The following is a 22,450-nucleotide window of genomic DNA, read 5'->3' on the forward strand; positions in this document are numbered from 1 at the left end:
ATATACATAAAGTAACGTGGGTGGCAGGTGTAACTTTCAATCATTCAATGATAATATTAGAAAAACAATTGCTTTCTATTTTATTTATTCTTCAGGAAACGTCACTTCGATTTTAAGAAGGCTTATATTATGCGAGTTGCATAGTGATACGTTATAAAGGAAAATACTTGTTGAAATGTTATCAAATATATTTTAATAAAATAAAAAAAAAATTATAATGTAATCACAAAAAATAATATTTATGATAACATCGTTTACCTTTATGATTTTTTTATTTATTATTAATTTGTCATAAATTAAATTCATTATTTTATTATAGATCCAACATTTTCCTATAATAAAGTTTTAATCTTCATTAAAGAGAAACAGCTAATGAAATAAATAATTAAAATTCAGAAGGTTTAATACGTAATATTACTGGAACACTTGTGCACGGGAGGATGGCTAATTCAGTAACAACGGCAGTAACCAAGTCAGGAGGAGTTACATCATAAGTTAAGTTTAGTAATGTCAGACTGTTGAATGCACGCCAGTTGGAAAGAGGACTGTCCTTATGTGAAGGGTTACACTTAATAAGATCATCTGGATTACCTGAAATACAAAAAAAAAATGAGAACATTCATACATGAAGATCCCTAGAACTCCGTTCAAATCAATGTTTTTTGAGAGATGTTTGAGAAATTTTTCAAACTCACTCCACGAGAATTTTGCTTCTATTGTGTGACACCTAATGAAAGAGTTCAAGGGGTTCAAAATACTATCAGTGGAATCAACAGAATCTGATAGCAGAATGACATAATTTTTTTTTAAAGATAAATATTTGCATTTTTATGATCTACCCAAATATTTCAATTTTGGTCAACGAGTTGTAAATAACTCACTCGGAATTAGGTTGTGACCTCTGATCTGTGAGTCTGCAACACTAGCCACGAGACCACAACCCAGTTCAAAATGACATCATTAGTTAAATGTTTTCATTTTAGAGGAAAAATCGAAGGTCAATATTATCGAATAAAGAAGTAAAACAAACCTATTTCATTATATACAAAAGAATCAGTTTGGACTCTTTCAGAAAATTTATGAGTTTCACAGCAAACCAACACGGGAACATTGTGCGCATTGGCTAGCATGGCTACTTGAGCAGTTCCAGCACGCGCCATCACATACCCATTGGCCAACAACGCACCAGCTCCCAATATTACTTTGTTTATCTGAAATATACCATAAGTCATCGTTTGTATTACAAATTAGGCATGCAGATATTTTAAATTTGATTGAAAGTCGATGCAAATAAATCATCTTAAATGATTACTATCAATTTCGTTCCTAGAGTGTGGTCAGGGAATTGAACAGGGCAGTGGCATGCTTTCCATATCGGCAAATAAGCAGTGCCTACGTTGCTAGATTATCATAAAAATATTGATAATATAATTTTTTTTATAAAAAGTATGCAATTAATTATTTTTAAAATTTGCACAGACAATTGAGCGATGGTTGCTCCATCGTACTGATCAGTGTGCCACCATTGGCTAGAGATATGAAAGATACAAACTACACATATCTGCTTTGCTTACTCATATGGCAATTCTTTTTTTAGTTGACAATGCGCCAGCATTAGTGATTGTTAGGGAGTGATTTGAATTAGAAAGGACAAACGAGCACATTAATGCCGTCATGCGGTTTCTTCAAATAAATAATAAGAAAACCTGCTCAGCTCTTTTGGTTAACTTTTATCGACAAAAAATGTATTACTAGGAAAGGCAGATATACGCCTAAATTCAAATTATTTGAAAAGAAAAGTTTTACTATTATATGTAAATTCAGTATGAAATATTACAAAAAGTTCCTCTGGCTAACTGGCGACGTGTGAAGGAGATTGCCTGTAGCTCAATACAAATAACTATTGACGTGCTTAAAAACATGCTAAACATTTGAGCGATCACAATGAACAATAATGAACATGCTTAAGTTATCGCAGTCATTAGTCAGGATTATACGTCGCAAAACGTAAATATTTTGACATTTAATATTAGGTGTTCACGGATGTTCCATTGTGATCGCGAAAATGATAAACATAAAAGGTTAGAAATTGTTACCACGTCGCTTATTAGCACGTTGATAGTTATTTGTGATTGAGCTACTGGTAAGATTTATGTATATATAAAATTTAGTAAGTTATTTTTCCAACTGCCTATACTGGTTAAAACCACTGCAGCCGACTGAAACAGGGTATGTTTTCACAAATAAATCTGGTCTGCTACCTGATTTTTATCCAGGCAACATCAAATTATAAATGTTTTGTTTTGTGATTGGTTATGAAGTTATTGCGAGGTGTTAATCGTAGTAATCAGTGATATCACCTTAGCATCTAGGTACTGTTGGACAATAAATTGGAATTTTATGTTAAAATCTTATATTTGTGTTTTTGCAATTACGTAACGATATTAGTTCTTTACTAATAATTTTCTATGTATTTGAATTAAATTGACTTTTCAACATTTCGGTGTACACATATCCTAATTTAGAACGTAACCGCAAAATAAGACGCCAAATCGCCTTCTCCAATATTATTCATCATATTATTATTTATTATCACACAAAACAAAATGAATAGGTCGGTACTGTGAATTTACACCCTGGGGCTATCTTCATATGCCACATTGCGTGAAGGCTATAATCGTGCAAGTGTGGCTGATAACACACTGTGTTAAAACACGTTTGTAGTGTCCACACAGTAAAAAGTGTGTATGTTGTTCACTTAAACACACCGTAGTACTACAATTGTGCACTACACACAGTGTGGTCTCATCGCTACTTGTCAGTAGGTGGAAAAGAAAGGGTTATGGAAGGAAGTTATAAAAATTACCCCACAGCATCTTCTTCGTTCTTTAAGTGTTTTCATATATAAACTAGCTAAAAGGAAAGCCATAAGAATACAGGTGTCCTTAATTAATTTCTACTTTTTTGGACACACATGTACTTCACACTCATGCACACTGTCTCCATTCAGGTCCGATGTTTTGGCTAACAAACTATATACTTACTACAAAAATAATTTTTATATTGACAATTTCGCATTGAGTATGAAACAAAATTATAACAAAATAAAACAAAAATTGAAAAAGGAAAAATGGACATATCATATTGAATCAAGAAATTTATAGATATCCTCAACACACAAATAAACGAAAATTCTGAAAGTTTAAAAATTACTAACAAACAAAATAAGATTACCCCTTGGTTCACAGACAATTCAGTAAAATCTATTAAGTCACCTACATATTTTCACCAGAAAATACCCAAACTATGCTCCTTTACTCCATTATTATAAAAGATATAGAACTATACAGTCATATGAAAAGCTGTTTGTCTCAGTCTTTAAATTGAGTGGTACATCACCTGAGTCAAACATATAAAGTTATTTTTCTTAATAGTCAATAATGCATTAAGAGGGGTTTGCCAGTATACCGACGATTTATTAGTTATTGACAAGTAAATAGAATAATTAATCACACAGCAAATTGATTACCTCTCGCATTACAAAGCTAAGTGCTGAAATCATGATGAGAGAACACTTGACACCTTTTGCCGTTAGTCTCCTTAACATTTCTCTTCCTTCATTCCAAGGATGTGCAGCTACAACGACAACCCTGAATGTTTTTTTATCAACTGCCTTTGTAATGATACTCTCAACTAAAGAGGAACTAAAAAAAAAACAAAATCAATTTATTCATATATTTAAAGCCTTGAATATGTTAAAAATTAAATTAATCAGAATTATAAAATAATACAAAAGTATGTGAATGAAAATAATATATGAAAGAGTGCATATTAATTTTAGAATGATACATACTAATATGAGTTCAAAATGTTAGTATAATGTGAAATCTGATTTTAGCCATCATTTAGCTTAAGTGTACATTTTTATTAAACATGGAATTGCAAAGATTCAATTATCTTATTTTATTATTAGTGTGACTAACACCACTTTTAAAATAACAATTAAGGCCCTTTTCACACATGCCACGCCAATCCACCCGGCCCGGAAATTTTACCGGGTACACCCTACGAAAGGTGACACATTGTGTATGCGTTTGTAGGGCGTACCCGGTAAAGTTACCGGGCCGGGTGGATTGGCATGGCATGTGTGAAAAGGGCCATACAGTTAAATGTGGTTATTACGAGGAAGATGAGACCAACTGAATGTGCTCATTATAAGCATTACTGTTATACCACAGAAAGGTTTTTAAAAAAAAATACAATCGCCATTACATACAAAGTAAACAACTAAATACAGTTCAAACGGATAATAATAAAAGCTGTTAAGGAAAATTATAATAAACTAGCAGATAACAGTTAGCTATCGCTGACTGTTACATGCTAGAAAATTCGGCCTTTCGGCCTCATGGAATCAACCCTCCGGGCCTCGTTTTATCGACCCTAATTTTGGGCTCTTCAGGCTTCGGTTGATTAGGATCTCAGCTACATAGAAGTGCCGTCCCTTTGGGCCTCACTTTTTTGTTGTTGTTAGGAGTAATCTAAATGTGACCTAAAGAATAATCTCACTAAAAATAATGCTACAAAAACTGCACAAAATTTACTTTCATTTAATTTCACAAAATTAAAAAGAAAAGAATAAGTAATTAAAAAAGATAACAGTCAGCTGTAGCAGACTGTTTCATGCTGGATTATTTGGCCCTTCAGGCCTTGATGAATCTGTCCTCTTGGCCTTATTAAATCGGCACTACAGGCCTCAGTTAAATCAATACGAATATATATGAAATATCTACATAAAAAGTTCGGTTAGTAAGTCATTAAAATTCAATAGATAAAAATCTGTAATTTAAAATAATAACAGCTGTTGCCAACTGTTACATGCTATTAAATTTGTCTCTTCAGGGCGTATTTCAGGTCCCACGGGCCTTAGTAAATTTCTCGTCGTAGCCTTATTAAATTGTTGATCGGCTTTTAGGGCCTTACTTAACCTTTTAAAGGACACTTATTTTTGTTGATTTACGTCTTGCAAACCTAATAAAATATGTTAATTTATAAGATAATAAATCTATTGCATTTGAAAAAGCTGAGTGGAAGACTGGTTTACCTGATACTCTTGTGAAATAAGACTTATTATTAATAAGAAATATTTGAAAAGAAATACCTTAATTCTGGTGGTATATTTACGCACCATTTTGTTATAAATAAAATCAATATTCATGAATTTTGGCACATAATAAGTTAATAATAATAAAAACGACATAAGTAATCAAGGATACAACTTAATTATTTTTGAAATGTATGTAATAATTAAATTTGAGGGTTTTCTATAAATATGTTCTTCAAGTCATTGAAATTTTGTCATAATACATTTAAAGGGATTGAAGAATATTTTCACGGCTTTCAAGACTGAGATAATATTGAAAAAATATATTCTCCTGACTCATTTAAAAAAATCAATTTAGAGTTAAATATTATTGTGATAATAATAGTTGAAAATATATATTCTCATGGTTAACGTTTTAAAATGAATTGAGGTAAATATTAATACAAATATAGAGATAATTATTATTCCGTTCATATGTATATTGAATTTTAACAAACAAGAATGAACCTGATTTAGTGTTGATACCATGGTAATAAGGCTCAAATTCCTGTGAACTAGTATAAGGGACAGACGCAATCAATCAATTCTAGAGTATTAATATTATAGATAGATGCTTACAAACATACCCCTCACACTAAGACAAAGTATCTGTCACATAACACAGAAAGTTGTAATTCAAATAAAAGTGCACAACTAGAATCTATTTACACACATTTTCTGAAATAACCAATGTAATCATAGAACCCCAGAAACAAACATGTCATTCATAAACTATGATTATATTGAGGTGCTGAGCCAGTACCTACTGAGTTCACAAAGGTAGGATTTTTTTACATACAATTTCAACCATGTGCGTGCTACTTTTTCAATGTTATCAGCAAAAACATCCACTAGGTACTTAAGACACTTACGTAGTGTCATAAACGTAATCTGATCCCAATTATAGTGGTGAATTACAGTACAGAACACCCAGGCTTGAGAAAAATGATATTTTGATTACCATAACTTGGTTCTCACCGGGAATCGAACCCAGAACCTTCACAAACATCAACATCATCATTCCCTTTCCGAACCTAATGGTGCATAGGGCGCTGCATTGGTATACCAATAGCAGTGTATCTTGATAAAAAAAAATTGTTACATGAAGGTAAGATGATCAGTCTTACGCTTCAGGGGCCATAAAATATCATATATATGTATCTAAAAGATAATGATTACTTGTTCATTTTGTTTTGTTTGTCATTCATCTGAAAAAATTTGGTAAATTGAATTGTAATAAGTTATGACGGATAATTAATTTATCAGTGCAAAAATTCAAGCTATGATGTAACTAAAAAAAATTACCATCCATATGTAAGTATAACATCACCATTGGATATTTTATCATGAACTGCATTAGTAATAGCTTCTCCAGCAACTTCGATTTGGTCTCTAACGTAAGTATCGATTGCTTCATTTAATTTTGTCTTCGCCTGAAACAAATAGGTTTATGATGGATTATACAGACAAACAAAATACTTTTCCCACTACATATTGCAAATGTCATATTGGGTAATAATAAAACTCTCCAATAATAAACTTCTTTTTTTCCACATCCATTCCTAAGTGAAGCATGTGGACATCACCAGACGCCTCCTACCGTGCCAATCCCGCATCCCTTAGTTCCGCCGAAAGGTCGTCATTGATGATTTTCTAGAATTTTCTAAAGAGGCAACTTGGGTGTCCAAGCCAGGTCCACTGCCGCATCCTCAAGATGCTCGTTATGGGAGGCTGCTGCGTCTGTTCTCGCACTTCAATATTAGTTATGAAATCGAACCAGATTATGTCTAATATTCTCCTCAAGCACTTACTCTTGAAACTTCGACTTTGGTAAGGTGCCAAGATTCGCACCCATACAGGAGTACTGGCATTATATTATATTAAGAGTTGATTAATCGGCTTTTTGTTTTGACCGAGAATAGACTAGAGTTCCAGACAACACGAAGCAGACCGGAAACCAATCTCTATTTAAAATTTCTAAATGTTCCACTAAATCTTTTCAAAATTAATTTTTAAATAGAACCTGCAATATGTGTAATCAGAAATTAAATTGTATTGATATTAATAACATATCTGTAACTTCCTTTAAAAATGAAATTTCCCAAAATAATTCAAGTTATGATGTTGCGCCTCGAATCCGCAGCCTATATTATGCAGGTTATGTGCAGTTCTGTATGTAGGCACATAATAAATGTACACTGTATGGTCAACTATAGTTGTATTATATATTATAATGTGCAACTGTGTGACCAATATTCAAAAGTAGATATATTTTTAATAATATGTATTACATTTACATTTTTAGTAATATTATAAGTTTTGTATGATTAGTTATTTTATGTTATGTATAATTTTTATGTGACAACATTTACAATTACAATATTATGTGGAAGCCTCTAATTGGACTTTATGATATGTATTTAATATAATTGTATCTTATAAGATAAAATTTATAAATTTATAAGATACAATTTACCTTTCCAATGAAATAAAATAAATAAACGTTGCTCCAGCAATTCCTAGGTGGGTTGCGAACTCTCTGTGCTGTGCATGCTTCCATTCTCAGACGTGTGAACTCTCAAGTATTTAAAGGTGTCAACTTTCTTTAATAATAAACTAAAAATATATAAAATGATCCACCTTACACTTTGGCAGTGCGACTCTGAACGCTCTCGCGGGGTAGAGAAAGCGTTGCTACAATGTAGATTACGTGCTAACACGTTTGAAACCCCCGCGAGAAAGTGCAGAATACCAGCCCTGGAAGTATAAGAGTATTTAATATATCTTTAGTGGTGACACGTTTGGTCATGGGTTCGATTCCCGGTAAAGTTGACTCACAAAATAAAAAAATACATTGCTACGAGGCAGGCAATTAGAAAATAAAATATTTGGTGTAATTAGGATATAACAAATAAATATGAATAGCTCCTGGATTGGCATCTGAAGCCATCTTATGGTCGGGTGCTTATCCGGCGTTTCAAGCACTAAAGCAGTATTTAGCAACAAAAAATAATTTTTATTTTTAATGCCATCTGATAAATAATTGAACCTAGTTATGCAGAAAGCAGCCAGTCGACAATTAAAAAAATAATAGATTTTGGTGTTATCATGTTTAGGAAGGTCAATTATTCTATGTTGTGTTTAAATCAGCCAGGCCACTTTCATACAAAAAAAACTGTAATAATCACTTTCTGAAAATTCCATAATGTCAAAATGTCATGAAAATGAATGTCGCCTCATACATTCTGAGTTTATATGAGGTTTCATTCAACATTAGATCCGGCCGTTTTCTGCAAAATACATATTTTAGGTTGTGTAGTCAGTCAGAAAATCAAAAAATCACCAAAATTACTTTAACACATAGTGAAATTATTCAAAAAATGAAGTAAGTGATTCTTTCCAATTAAATACCCAGATATAAACATAAAATAATATAATAATTACATAATGACAACACACATTAGAGTTTTATTAGGGCTGGCTGTTTACTGCAAAATGCACATCTTAGGTTGTGTGGTCATTACATAATCAAATTCGTTTTTGTATTACAATAAAACGAATGCATGCATTATTCATCATTTGTTAAAGTAAAAAACAATCCAACTGTTGTGTAGATTCAATTATTCACCCTTTTCACAAAAGTACTATTATCTCAGTTTCACTTTTCTATGGCTGGCTGCTTTCTGCATAACTATGTTCAATTGTAATCCTTTGAAACAACTTACTCTAATAAATACATCTAAAATATTTTTTTAAATAACTGTTTTGATAAATATATGGTAAAAAAAATACCGAATATATAAAACCTCAATTTCTTCTAAATTATTTCAATATTGTTTACTGCCTTCTTGCTTGTAACAGCAGATATTCTGCGGTTGGAAAACTAATGCAGTGCCCTATCCACCGATAGGTTGAGAAGGATATTATAATAATGATCTAATATATTATGAAACAACTAGTATCTAAAAATGAGCCGGTATGGCCAAGATTTCATTAATGTTCAAGATGGTTATTGCTACATGACAACAAACTTGTGTATTTTAATTTTGTAATTACATAACTTACATCATATTCGCTAATTGTATTTGGCAACTGTGTGAGTTGCCATTTTAAATGTTTTATGGCATTATTCATAGATACGGCGGGCAATCTACATAACTTGAGAAAGTGAATGCATGGACCTAAATGTGCCTCGAGTCCTCGAGAAAATTCCACATTGGGTGGAAGAGTATAATCTTGTATAACCTGGAACATTGTACAAGGCGAATTAATTAACATATAGTTAGTATTCAGTTTCAATACAATTATCGTTCTACAAGAACATAAAATTGGCTAAAAACATACCTGTTTTAAAGCATTGAGTAAAGCTATGCAACGGGCATTAGAACCCATAACTATATGTGAGGCGTATTGAACTCCGAGTCTTACTATTGCAGGGTGAATTTCCCTAAAAATTATACCAATTTAAAATTAGATATGTACATACATAACTTTGAAGGTGTTACTATAACTTTTATACTTTATTTTTGTGCATCAATGCACATTTCAAATAATATTATGATGCGTGTGAGAATACTTTAGAATTTCAAGACTGTGGCTTGGATTTAAAAATATCAGAATTTTTTAACCAAGTATATTTAAATACATCCACATTTTTTTTTATTGAAGAAAATAAACCTTGTCGAAATGTTGGCAAGAAAAGATAATATATCTGACATTTGCCCTTTTAGATCCAAGCCACAGATATCTTTTAGGTATATTTAGTTAATTAAGTTTTTGGCGACAAGTGGGGTTCTTCAAGGACCGATTTTGTTTAGTATTTTTGTAAATGACGTAATAATTTTTTTCGTAGATTTTAATATTCTACTGTTTGCTGATGACTTAAAAATATATAAGATTATGAACAATGAAACTGATTGTTATACTCTTCAGGAGAATATAAATATTGTACAATTGGTGTAGTTTAAATAAACTTCAGTAAAATATATGTAAATGTCAAAATATAACCTTTTGTAGATGTAAAAACCAGATTAAATTTACTTATTTGTTAAATAGTATAGATTTGATAAGAGTGTCTCAAATAAAAGATCTAGGTATTTTGCTTGATGAGAAACTACAGTTTACCTTTCATATTAATCAGATCGCTAATGATGGAATGAAGATGCTTGGATTTGTTTTGAGAGTAGCGTCAAATTTTAAAAATGTATTTACTGTTAAACAATTGTACTGCACTTTAGTAAGGAGTAGACTTGAATACAATTCTTCAGTTTAGTCACCCTATTATAAAATTCATTCTCATGCTATTGAAAGGGTACAAAATGAATTCTTGCGCTTTATAAACTATAAATTCAAAATACCCGTTGAAGCCTTAAATTATGATTTTCTTGGAAGTGAAATGAGATTACTTGAATTGTCAGACCAAAGAGTTATAGCTGATTTGTTACTCTTATTTAAAATAATGAAATCAATAATTGACAGCCCTGCTTTACTTGAACTAATTCAAATTCGAATACCTGGTAGGTGCACAAGAAGTACAGAATTATTTTACTGTAACAATTCTCGTACCAACTTCGAAATGCATTCACCAATATCCAGAATACATAGGTATAGAAATAAGTTCGAAAAAATATTTGATATTTTCAATACAAACTCTGTAAATGCATTAAAATGTAATTTCACTCGTTATTTTTTAGAAAAGGAATGAATTTATTCAAAAATATATTATTAAATTTAACTTTGTTTTTTTTTAATACGTATTTTTGTTTATTTCTTTATATATAAATTATACATTTGTGGATTTATTGCCAAATTCCAACTTCTTCCAACCAACTGATAAAATAAAGATGTTATTAAGATTATTTAAGCTTTCATATTGATCCAAAAAATGTATTATTTATAAAATCTTATTGTAGCATTATTTTTCTTTTTCATTATTACCTAGCTAAATACAAGTCACTTTATGTTTATGTTTAATTATTTTCAATTTTAATTTGCTATATTTATATTTAGAACATAGGATTTTCTCACTTTAATTGTTATCTTTTATTTGTCATCTTAGATTTGTATGTTTCTTTTTGACTTTTTTGCAGTTTTAAAAAAAATTTTTTTTTTTATTAATTTGTTTAGTTTGAATTATTTAGTTGAATTATGTAGTTCTATTTCATATTTTATATTACATGATGAATTGTTGACTGCTGTAATTATTTCTGTAAAACTTTTTATTGTAAAAGGTTCTTTGAACCGTTGTATATAAATAAATACTAGCAGGCAACAGTCTGTTATCGCCGACTGTTACATGCTAGAAAGTTCGGCCCTTCGGGCCTCGCTTTATCAGCCCGGCGGGCCTCAGTTGATTAATTATAATCTCGGGCACTGTGAAATTTCACCCCTTTGAGTCTGACAATTTATTTTTTGCTGTTAGGAGCAATCTAAATATAATAATGAACCGGGTTGTGGTCCCGTGGCTAGTGTCACGGACCCAGGGATCAGAGGTCCGAGCTTCGCACCCCACTCTACCACAACTTGGTTCTCATTTTCTAATAAATAAATAGTTTGGGTAAAATCATAAGAACACAAATATTTATTTAAAAAAATATATATATGTAATTTAGAACAACGCTAGCAAAACCACACTGTTATAATATATTAAAGATCCCGGTAGCCTCCATGGCGTAGTGGTTAAGACACTTGACTCGCGCATGGAAGGTTCCAGGTTCGATTCCTGGTAAGAACGCAAAAATTAAATAAACCGAATAATCGGTAGGGTGCCAACCCAATCCTCCCAATATCTACCGATTTTGGGTGGAATCTACTGATCATAAATGGATAAACCAAATACTCACTTTTTCGGTTTTCTCAGAAAGCAACCTTTTCTGCCTGTCTGTTATTCAATATTCTTTTATTATTCTGCCTGTCTTGTTAGTCAAAAGCTAAATCTTATTTTTGTTTGTGCAATTTGTGATTCTAGACATTTAAAGATTTTCATTATTAAAAGTTAATAACCACTGTAAGCAGGCATCTTTAGGTTTACACCCCCTAAGGAACTGCCAAATGCCTGGTGATTAAAAGACTATCGAATGGTAGTTAGGTATAAAGTAATAATAATGACTTACTTTGAATTCAATGGAATAGAAGGACACAGATTGGCAGCTCCATACAAGTGGTTAAATAATTTTACTTTGTGCTGGCTAGGAATCAATTTATTTTTTGCTTTATCGGGGCTTGGAGCCTTCTGAAATATATGTATATTAATTTATTGAAATGTGATGAATTTTTAAACATGCCAGGAAACATTTAATGGATATAATCTATGTACTACCTTTACATCTACAATTACTGAAGGAAGAGTTTTAGGTTTCTCTTCATTTTGTTTATCAATGACCTTGGTAGCAACTGGTTTAGTTTTGACATCTTTAAACAGAACTTTAGCTGCTCTTTGCTCTTCCTGCTTCGCCCGCCTTTCTGCCCTTAACTCTGCTTTACTTTTTTCTTGTGTAGCAATATCAACCTTGAAGATAATTAAAATAAACATAAAATAATACCTGGCTTGAAGTGTACATATTTGTATTGTTTTAGGTACCTGGTAATTTAATATACGAGGGCGGATTGATAATGAAGCTACCTAGCGCTAGATGGCAGCACAAACGCAAAAAAAGATTTATTTTTTCCAAATTGCGATCTGTCAAACGGCAGCTGTTAAAATGTCACCCAAATTCATTGATTAGTTTATTTGTTGTAGTCGTTTGAAGTAAACAACTTTGGTGTTTCTTGAATAATGGAAAAAAGCGAATTTCGTGCAGTGATTAAACACTATTATTTGAAAGGGAAAATGGCAAAAGAGACAAAAGAAAAGCTCGATAAACATTACAGTGAGTCTGCTCAGTCAGATTACATGGTAAAATATTGGATTGCTGAATTTAAACGCGGCCGAACAAGCACTGCAACAATACCATCAACAGGAAGGCCAAAACAGGTGGTTACTGAAGAAAATACCAAGAAAATCCTCAATATAGTTATGAATGATCGCCGAGTGAAGTTATGTGAGATTGTTGAAATGGTAAACATCTCATATGAACGTGTGTTCAACATTTTGCATGAACATTTGCATATGAAAAAAGCTATCGGCAAGATGGGTGCCGCGTTTGCTTAGTGTCGAACAAAAACGAGTTCGAGAGACCACTTCACAGCAGTGTTTGGACATGATAAAGCGTAATCCTGGTGATTTTTGGCGTCGATTAATAACTGTTGATGAAACGTGGGTGCACCACTATACACCTGAAACCAATAATCAATCGAAACAATGGGTGGAAGCTGGTAGAAGTGCTCCGAAGAAGGCAAAGGCAGTGAAATCGGCTGGCAAGGTTATGGCCACTGTATTTTGGGATGCACTCGGAATATTGCTCATCGATTATCTTGAGAAAGGATCCACAATCACAGGAAAGTATTATCGAGCATTATTGGATCAATTGAATGATGTAATCAAAGAAAAACGATCACATTTAAAGAAGAAAAAAGTGCTCTTTCTTCAAGACAACGCACCGGTTCACACAGCATTAGATACAATGCTAAAATTACGTGAAATACACTTCGAATTTGTTGATCATCCACCTTATAGTCCAGATTTAGCTCCTAGTGACTTTTCCTGTTTCCAAACTTGAAAAAATGGCTCGCAGGAAAAAGGTTCAGCTCAAACGAAGAAGTGATTACCGAAACTAAAATGTATTTTGAGAGGTTCCCGAAATCGTATTATTCAGATGGTATAAAAAATTTGGAATATTGTCTTACTAAGTGTGTCGAAGTAAAAGGAGACTATGTTGAGAAATAAATGGTTTTTCGAAAAAAAAAAAAAATTTTCCTACTTAGGTAGCTTCATTTTCAATCCGCCCTCGTATATATATATATATATGTTTCATAAATCAAAGCGATTTTTATGCCTGTCCCCCAGACTAAGCCCCTTATTTAATTATGTATTATTTTCATTAAGATATGATTAAATTTTTTATATTTATTTTGATATAGTAAGAATTTATTTCAGTTTTAAATTACTAGCGGGAATATGCACATAAGAGTGATCTACAGTAATTAAAATGTGAGATATTTTAGAGCCAAAAAGCTTTAGTACCACATCCCATTAACTAAAGTATACTATTACAAAAATGAAATTATATTGTAAATTTTGTAACCTTTATATTTCCAGTGGGAGCTGAAACTACTTTGCAGTCTTCAATACACTTAGTTTCTATAATCTTGGTATCATCAGACTTATTTTGAGTTTTAGCTGCCAGAACATTTTCTTTGTCCGCTTTTTGTTTAGCTTTTCTCTCAGCCCTCAATTCTGTTTTGCTCTTTTCTTGTGCAGTATTGATCTTAATCAGAATAATTATATTATTATTACTAAACAGAACCAGGGGTGGTATTCTGAACGCAAAAGCATGCATAGAAAACGCATATTTATGTACTAAATACATGCTAACAGAGCGATCTCTTTCCGCGCAATTCCATTCAGAATACCAGCCCAGATAAGTTACATATATATTTTCTTGTGTTTTTTTATATAAATTTAGGCTCTTTCAAGTGTTTATATTTATTCAAAATATAATTTTGGTAGTGAGAAATGCGAATAATATCTAAAATAAATGCATTTAAATTTCAAAATAATAATATTTATACATGAGTAAGCGGCGGGTACAATGCCTAGACATGTTTATAATTTTATTCACTCTCCTAGAGACCTCTTGCACGGTAGGTAAATGTGCTGACAATATAATCTTAAACGAGTGTTAAAATACATACCTGAGAATCAGGAGTTTTAATTTCAGGGGAGGCTTGTTCTAAATTATTCACAGGTGCTTTTAAAATTTGACTACTGTTTACAGAACCAGCTTTCGATTTAACTGATTTCAAATTGCTAATTTCATTACTTTTATTTTTGTTCGGTCGTTTAGTTGACTCGTTTTCTTTTTTTGTATCTGGGGTCATTTTCTTGATTTCTGCAATTCCTGGAACTTCACTTTTAGGTGAATTCTTTACAGTCTTATTAACCTTAAGTTCTTCCTTTGTTTTATCTGAATTCTTAGGATCCATTTTAATAGTTTTAGATTTTTCAAGCAAATTAGTTGGCTCATTAACTTTCGAACAAGCGATATGATGTTCGGTGATTTGTAATTCGGATATTGTTGTTTTAAGTATTATTGGTGATTCTTTAGCTATCGGCTGATGGTTTTCTATAAAAAGAAATGGTTAAAAATGTAGTTGAATTAAAGGGTTATTACTGTAATAATGAAAACCAAATTAATATGTTAACTATTATAATAAATAAAGAAGTGAGCGTTGATATATATTTAGTTATTGAAAGTGGTAATAGCGGAAAAGAGGGAGTTTTAAGAATTATTTACCAATTTTATTATTGTTAATTTTTTTATACCGGTGTGGGATTTTACCATTACAAATAATTAAGTTTCATAGTGAATATCAAAGAGTTGAACATATTAGATTGATTTTTAAAATCTTAGTCAAAAGTATAGAAAAGTGAAGAAATTGAGCGTTTTACAAAAACATTAACTTCTAATGTGGTGTCGCAAAAACATATTTCTACAGCTATAAGTTGTCGAATTGGATATATTTGAACTACAGTTATAAATTGTGTAAATAAATATAAAGCTGCTGCATGTCTAGAGTGAAAAAAAGATTCAGAGAAGAAAAAAAAGACAACTCCAGCTGATAATCGTTTGCTGAAGCGATTCTATCGTAGAATCAATTCGAGTGTGTATAAAAATGGAGTTTATTCAAGCTGGTGGTGCTCCAATTAGTGTTCATACATATGTCGTAGACTGTGGAATAAAAAAAAGGATGCTAATCGCTTAAAACGGACTGAAATAACATTAATAATAAATGGCAACATGTCATTTCTGATGAGAGTAAACTTAATCACTTTGGTTCGAATGGAATCTAGTACTTGCGGAGGAAATCTGAAGAACAATTAAGCGCTGAGTCTATTCAGCCAATAGTGAAACATCCGGACAAATGATCAGGGGATGCTTTTCTTTTTCTGGAGTGGGACAGTTGGCATTCATCACTGGAACTGTAAATGCCAACATTTATTTAAAAAAATACTTTTTATTCCCTTCAATTGAAATGCATTTTTCCCATATTTCTGAGTGTATTTTTCAAGATGACTACAGCATGGCGCCGTGCAAAAGCTGTAAGTATTTTTCTTTTCTTATAATCAATATTTTTCATTATCAATATTATGTAAATAAAATAATCCTCTTTAAATTAATTTTCGATAAAGGAATTTCAGAAAATTAATAGGCTTTTAAATTTAGGTTAGCCCGGAAACAGTCCCGATTTGAACCCAATCGAAAATCTGTGGCATGTAATGGCAATGGAAATAAACTCATCAAAGCTCAACAAATGAAAACTTATAACAAACTATTGGAAAAGTATGGCATGATTATTTGACTAATGACTATCTTAAAAATTTGGTGAATTTCATGCAGCAGTGCATTAAAGAGGTGCCAAAAAAGGAGGGTCAACCAAATATTAATAATTGATATTTCTTATTAACTAGTGAAATATATTTGTTAAAATGTGTACTTTATTATTTCAGTTAAATTATCTAAGAAAAAAATATATTTATGTATTTGTATTGATTTTTTTCACTGAAAAAATACATTTATATTCAAGAAAAAATATTTTCAGGCCAATATTTTTTTGTTTAATGCACAGGATACAGAATTTTATTATGGAACAATTATAAATTTTATGTCCCGACTTGTCAGAAAATTCCGTGTTAAGTCGCCACCCTTCTATACTAAAATAACTACAATTATAAATATTCAAAATAATAATATAAATTAAACAAAATGCATAATAAAAATTTATACATTTCAAGAAATACAATTCAGATAGGATATTTAATTATACATGGCAATATGTAATTAATAATAATTTTATAATTCAATTTAGTAAATGCTTTTTTTGAGTTCACCTTATTAGAAACCTATAATTTCATAATATGAAAATGAAAACTATCAATAATATAAGAAAAAATGGGACATATTACAAACAAATAAATTTTTCAGAGTTGAAAATATTTCAATACTCGCTACTGTAGGAAAATCATTATGATTAATTTTGATATTTTCATATAAATTAACGTTAAATAAAACATACAAGTATTAAATATTATCATAATCGGTTTCTAGTTACCATGTTTTTTTTTTATTTTTTATTTATATGGGAGTAGCAGTATTATTGACCATGCTTATAATGTACAAGGTTATATTTCACAAGTGAATTTTATTTCCTGGCTATCTATTTCTAAGAAGTGTTGGGAAAGGGAGGGAATTTCGTCTGTGGACATAGAAACTTCTCTACATTTGCTTAATGGAGAGGAAACCACAGAAAACTCATTCTAGAGAAGCCGGACTATTGATAGACATCAGTAGGCCTTTCATTTCACTTGAAGAGATCACGGCGTTTTGTGTCCTGTAATAAGCTACCATGGATGGTGTCCCGGGTATGATATCCGTCAAAATGGAGATTAAATTATTGTTCAAAAAAGTATAATAATACTGGCATCTAAAGCATAAGACTGATAACCTTGATTTTATAATATTTATTTATTTATTTTGTTCATAAACGCCCATGGCGCATTTACAATAAACATACATGCTAACATAAAAAAATAAAACACAAATAATCAAATAAGTAATAAAAAAGAATGCAAAATTTTAAAAGATATGATAAAAAAGTTAGATAAAGTAAAAAGAATGAAGTTTAACACAAAAAAAACAGGTTAGTATTTTTTTTAAATGCAAAGATATAAAATAGTGGAATGAATCCTGTAAAGCAAACAAAGTAAATAAAATGTTTCGGTAAGCGAGATAGAAAAGTGTGAGTGAACTAAATATTTAAGCGAGCATATTATATTTATAAAAATGGTTAACTTAAGCAGTACCCTATGCACCATTAGAGGTAAATTAAAGTAAGAATATAAAATAATAATATTATCATAAAACATATTTCCTTGTCATTGAAATCTGAATAAATTAAAAAACGATAGTTTTAACTTTTAAACTTGCAAATAAAACTAAAAAAAATAAAGAATTTCATAGTTATGTATATGTATTTGCAAGCATTTCTTATTCATAAAAAACGTTTTAAAAATAAACCATCAAAAATAATTAAATCAAGTACCAAGTTTTCTTTTCAAAGCTTTTTTTCTCTGGTATCGTCTGAGTTGTGAAGATGTAATTTTTTTTTTCTCCGAGCACTTGTTATTTTCTGCTAATTCATCTTCAGACGAATGGATTAATTTTTTTGCTGGGAGAGAGGAAATCTATAAAAAGGAGAAAAGATTCAATTAAAAAATAATATGTATTTCATACTGTTAAAGTAGAGCCTACTAAAATACCTAAAATAAAGACATGTTAAAATCAAATGATTTTGATTTTAAAAATAACAGTTAGAATTTTGCCAAAATACATTCACACAAATAACGTCAACCCCGATGGTGGATGCTGTAATGGAATCCGAAACTTCGGAAAAGATTGCAAATGACACACGGCATAATGACCCAAAAAAACTCATTGTGCATTAAACTCCGCGAAAATCCAAGAATTCTTATATAATAGCGCTGAAATATATATTTTTAAACATATGTTTAATTATTTAACCCTTTCCTGCCTGACAGAACTTTTAAGTCATGCTAAGTTATTAGTCAATATCTATATATATATATGGAACAATTTTTTATAATTTTTTGCCTGATGAGACTTCTAGGTTCACGTATACAACTAGCGGCAAAATTAATAACTGATTATCGTCCATATTATCCAAATGCCGGCATTTATTACAATACCGGTGACATTTTGAAATATTTGTTTTTTTTGTGCTCAATAATACTATGTTTTTTGCAGAATTTTTGCTATGAAAGTGTTTCAAAACTACTTTTATTTGTTGTTTACTGAGTTTATGATGCATTTACTATAATATTTATCAGTAAATTTTATATTTGTATTTATATGTGTTGAAGACGCGTTGACCCATAGCCAAAGAACTGATGTCCTATTAAATTCAGGCTCAAAAGTTACCCATGACATCAGATCTATCGTATTTATGCTGCAATGATAATAATAATAATATAAATAAATAATTTTTAAAAATACAATATAAAAATATAAAAAACACATTTTGTCTTATTTATATATTCAACTCTTAACCTAATCTAAAAAACGAAAAAAACATTTAAAACAAAGTTTTATGATACCTTGGGCAGGAAAGGGTTAATATAAGGTGTAATAACCAACATTGTTCGAGTACGTCCAAATGTTTTTAGATAGGCTGAATTTTACTCCCTACCGAGTTATTGAGATCTAAATTTATTGCATGAGAAAAGGAAAACATGGAAGTCTAGGCATTTATAGGGCTTATGACTCTTCATTGCAGAATCGGGTTGTGGTCTCGTGGCCAGGCTCAAAGGTCTGTGGTTCGGATCCCACTCTACCCCAACTTGATTCTAATTTACTAATAGTGAGTTATTTACAACTCGTTGAAAATGGCCCTCAAAATGAAATATTTGGGTAAATCATAAGAATGCAAATATTTATTTTTAAAAAAAACAAAATAAATATTATCTATGAAGATTAGAAACAGGAATCATTATTAGAAAACACTTTTTTTACTTCTCAAAAGTCAACAATGAAAGTACTTCCACCACATACCTGAAACCATTGGTTTTACTCATATAAAAAAGCAATGTTTTTTTGTCAAAAAACGAGTTATTCTTTTAAAATTTTCAATTTTATATATTAAATTTCAATTTATTTATTTAATACGTTTATGTGATTTACAAAAATATATTCAAGGCATACACAACACGAAAAAAAATTGTTAGTGATGCAATTTAAATGTGATAAAATGGTAAAATAAAAATACCCAGTAATTAGAGTAAAAGGAAGTTATCCTCTGTGAACTTTCTTTTGGTAACACGAAAGATGTTGATATCCAAAGAGATACAGTTGAGTAAAGACATTGCTCTACCTACTGGCATTACCATTGGCAGGCTGGTTCTGCATGCAGGAAGATAAAACAGCTTAAGCTGCCTATGTCTAAGGTAGTTATTAGGAACATGAAGAAAAATACTCTCCATTACACCTAAGTTGATCGTAATACCACAGATCAATCGGAAAAAATACATAAGCAAATATGCAATTCTTCTTTTCTCCAAACTACTGTACCCAAGCATTCCCAGTATGAAGTCTGACGGGGACAACCACGGATAGTATCTGTACTCCCTTAAGTAAAGATACCTCAGAAATTTCTTCTGAACCATCTCCAGAATAACAGAGTACTTCAACTCATGGGGCACCTAGATCAGAGATCCACACTAAAGTCTGCTTCGCACCAATTAGTTATAAAGGAGCCTAAGAACACGAGTATTCAAGAACACCTTAGCTGTTCGGAGAACAAACATTTTGCACACACTGTCACAGACAGCACCTATGTGAGTAAGAAATTTCAGCAAAGCTTCAAACATAACTCCCAGGTCCCAATTTAATTTAACAATTCTACTGTCTTCACCGTGAGTTTGGAAAATTATATGGAGGGCCTCTGTTGGATATTGTCATTCATCCTTATAACCATATAGCAAATTATTATTATTATGGATAACTTATCTAGCGCCATTTTCTTAATATAATACCTCAAAGGCGCAAACACAAATGGTGGCAAAAACTGGATTTATTTATATAATAACCTATGTCATTACAGTCAAAAGTTGAGGGATGGAAGAGTTGAGGAAATGTGGATGTTTAAACATAACCCAAATGGTAAATGTTACACATGGTGTAAAGTGGCCACTTAAACCAACCAATGACAGGCCTTAAACCCTATAAATGCCTAGACTTCCATATGTTCTTCTCAAAAATGTTTTCCCTATCGGTTGCAATAAATTTTAAGGTGAAATATTTTATTTTTTAAATACAGCTAAGCATACATTATGTCTATACCTCTTTTGAATCCATCTGTAGAAACGAATCCTCGTAGGGCTATAATAAAAATATATATTTAGTTGAGAGAACCCATTTGAAAAAATTGTGATGTTAAAACAATCTTTTATTTTTATCTACGTAAGTTATAATATCAAAAGTACTAGACACAGTTCCATATAATTATTTGAACAATAAACACTTTAACAAATATCATTAGACTAGTTTATATAAACAGGTAGAAGTTAGTGTACTTGGTATTTTTTTTTTTAAGGAATAACCCGCTAAGCCTCTATTTTGAGGCTTGCCAGCAGGTGGGATAGAGGGGATATGGAAGGAGGTAATAAAAAATACACCACAACACCCAGACCAATTGAGGAAAAATCTTTCTTGGATTTTTTTCTTGCAACTGGCGGGAATCGAACCTGCGACGCCAGTTTCACAGTTGGCCGTCTAACCAACTACGCCACGGCGCCTGTCTTTGTATTTGTAAGACATTGCTAATATTATTTATTATGAATTTAAATATTAGCTTGGAACGGGGTATGTACCCTTATTAGCTGGGCAAAGTGTACAAAAAATTGTATAAATAATAAAATGTATAAATAAACATTATTAGGCTACAACTAGAATTTTAAATATAGTTTTGAATAGGCATAACATTAGAGTTAAGTACTAAAATATTGTAGATTCATAAAGTATAATACGTATTGAAATAATTTTTTAAAACACTCATTTTGTGAAATACATTACATACTGGATTATATCGTTTAAGTCGTGTACACACGATATTGTCATCACTATTCGCAATCGACATCTGTCTCAATATTATTAAAACCATACTAACCTGCTTTTTTCTAAAAATAAACTTTAATGTATTATTTTTATTAATAAATACAAATTATTATACGGTTAGGTGAATTATGTCTCCAGTTATAACTCCATACGCTAACGAATTTTGACATTCATTAAACCGCATTAGAGATCACCACGACATTACGTGAAATAGAAATAGAGAATAATGGATAATTGGTTAGAGAAATCATATGAAAACGTCAAAGTCAAAATGAGTTTTTATTAAAACACATCATAGACTATTAAAACCGTGTGCGTTGCAACAAATTATGTGATCACCATAAAAAAAATGACAAAGTTTTTTTTTGTGAAGGTTGATTAGAGCTCTAATACGTGTCTAAAACATTAATGATTAAAAAAAATAATTGCCGTAAAATAAGCAGATATTTCCATAATTTATTATTTATACCTTTATTTGTATTAGGAAATAACGCGGCGATATTAAAAAATATTTCAATACGAA

The 22,450-nt window shown here is 31.0% G+C and overlaps 1 protein-coding gene across 2 annotated transcripts; it reads right to left on the reverse strand.

Moving 5' to 3' along the window:
* Nucleotides 1-170: 170 nt before the first annotated feature.
* eIF2Bdelta (eukaryotic translation initiation factor 2B subunit delta) lies at nucleotides 171-22,208 on the reverse strand. Of its 2 annotated transcripts, XM_088224480.1 has the most exons (13): nucleotides 21,980-22,195; nucleotides 21,154-21,192; nucleotides 18,341-18,482; nucleotides 14,933-15,363; nucleotides 14,323-14,505; nucleotides 12,459-12,647; nucleotides 12,253-12,371; nucleotides 9,485-9,587; nucleotides 9,206-9,385; nucleotides 6,446-6,573; nucleotides 3,530-3,704; nucleotides 1,031-1,211; nucleotides 171-591 (listed from the first exon to the last, which is right to left on the reverse strand). In XM_088224480.1, exons 2-13 carry the CDS (start codon nucleotides 21,166-21,168, stop codon nucleotides 386-388), a joined length of 2,052 nt encoding a protein of 683 aa, XP_088080606.1. In that variant the 5' UTR covers nucleotides 21,169-21,192; nucleotides 21,980-22,195; the 3' UTR covers nucleotides 171-385. The 2 variants fall into 2 exon arrangements, with proteins under 2 accessions (XP_088080606.1, XP_088080613.1); XM_088224487.1 differs by lacking the exon at nucleotides 21,154-21,192 and having other exon boundaries at nucleotides 21,980-22,208.
* Between the last annotated feature and the right edge of the window lie 242 nt (nucleotides 22,209-22,450).

The sequence above is a fragment of the Micrasema longulum genome, unplaced genomic scaffold (genome assembly GCF_059751315.1).
Source record: "Micrasema longulum isolate JH-2025_06_02 unplaced genomic scaffold, ASM5975131v1 h1tg000031l, whole genome shotgun sequence".
NCBI lineage: Eukaryota > Metazoa > Arthropoda > Insecta > Trichoptera > Brachycentridae > Micrasema > Micrasema longulum.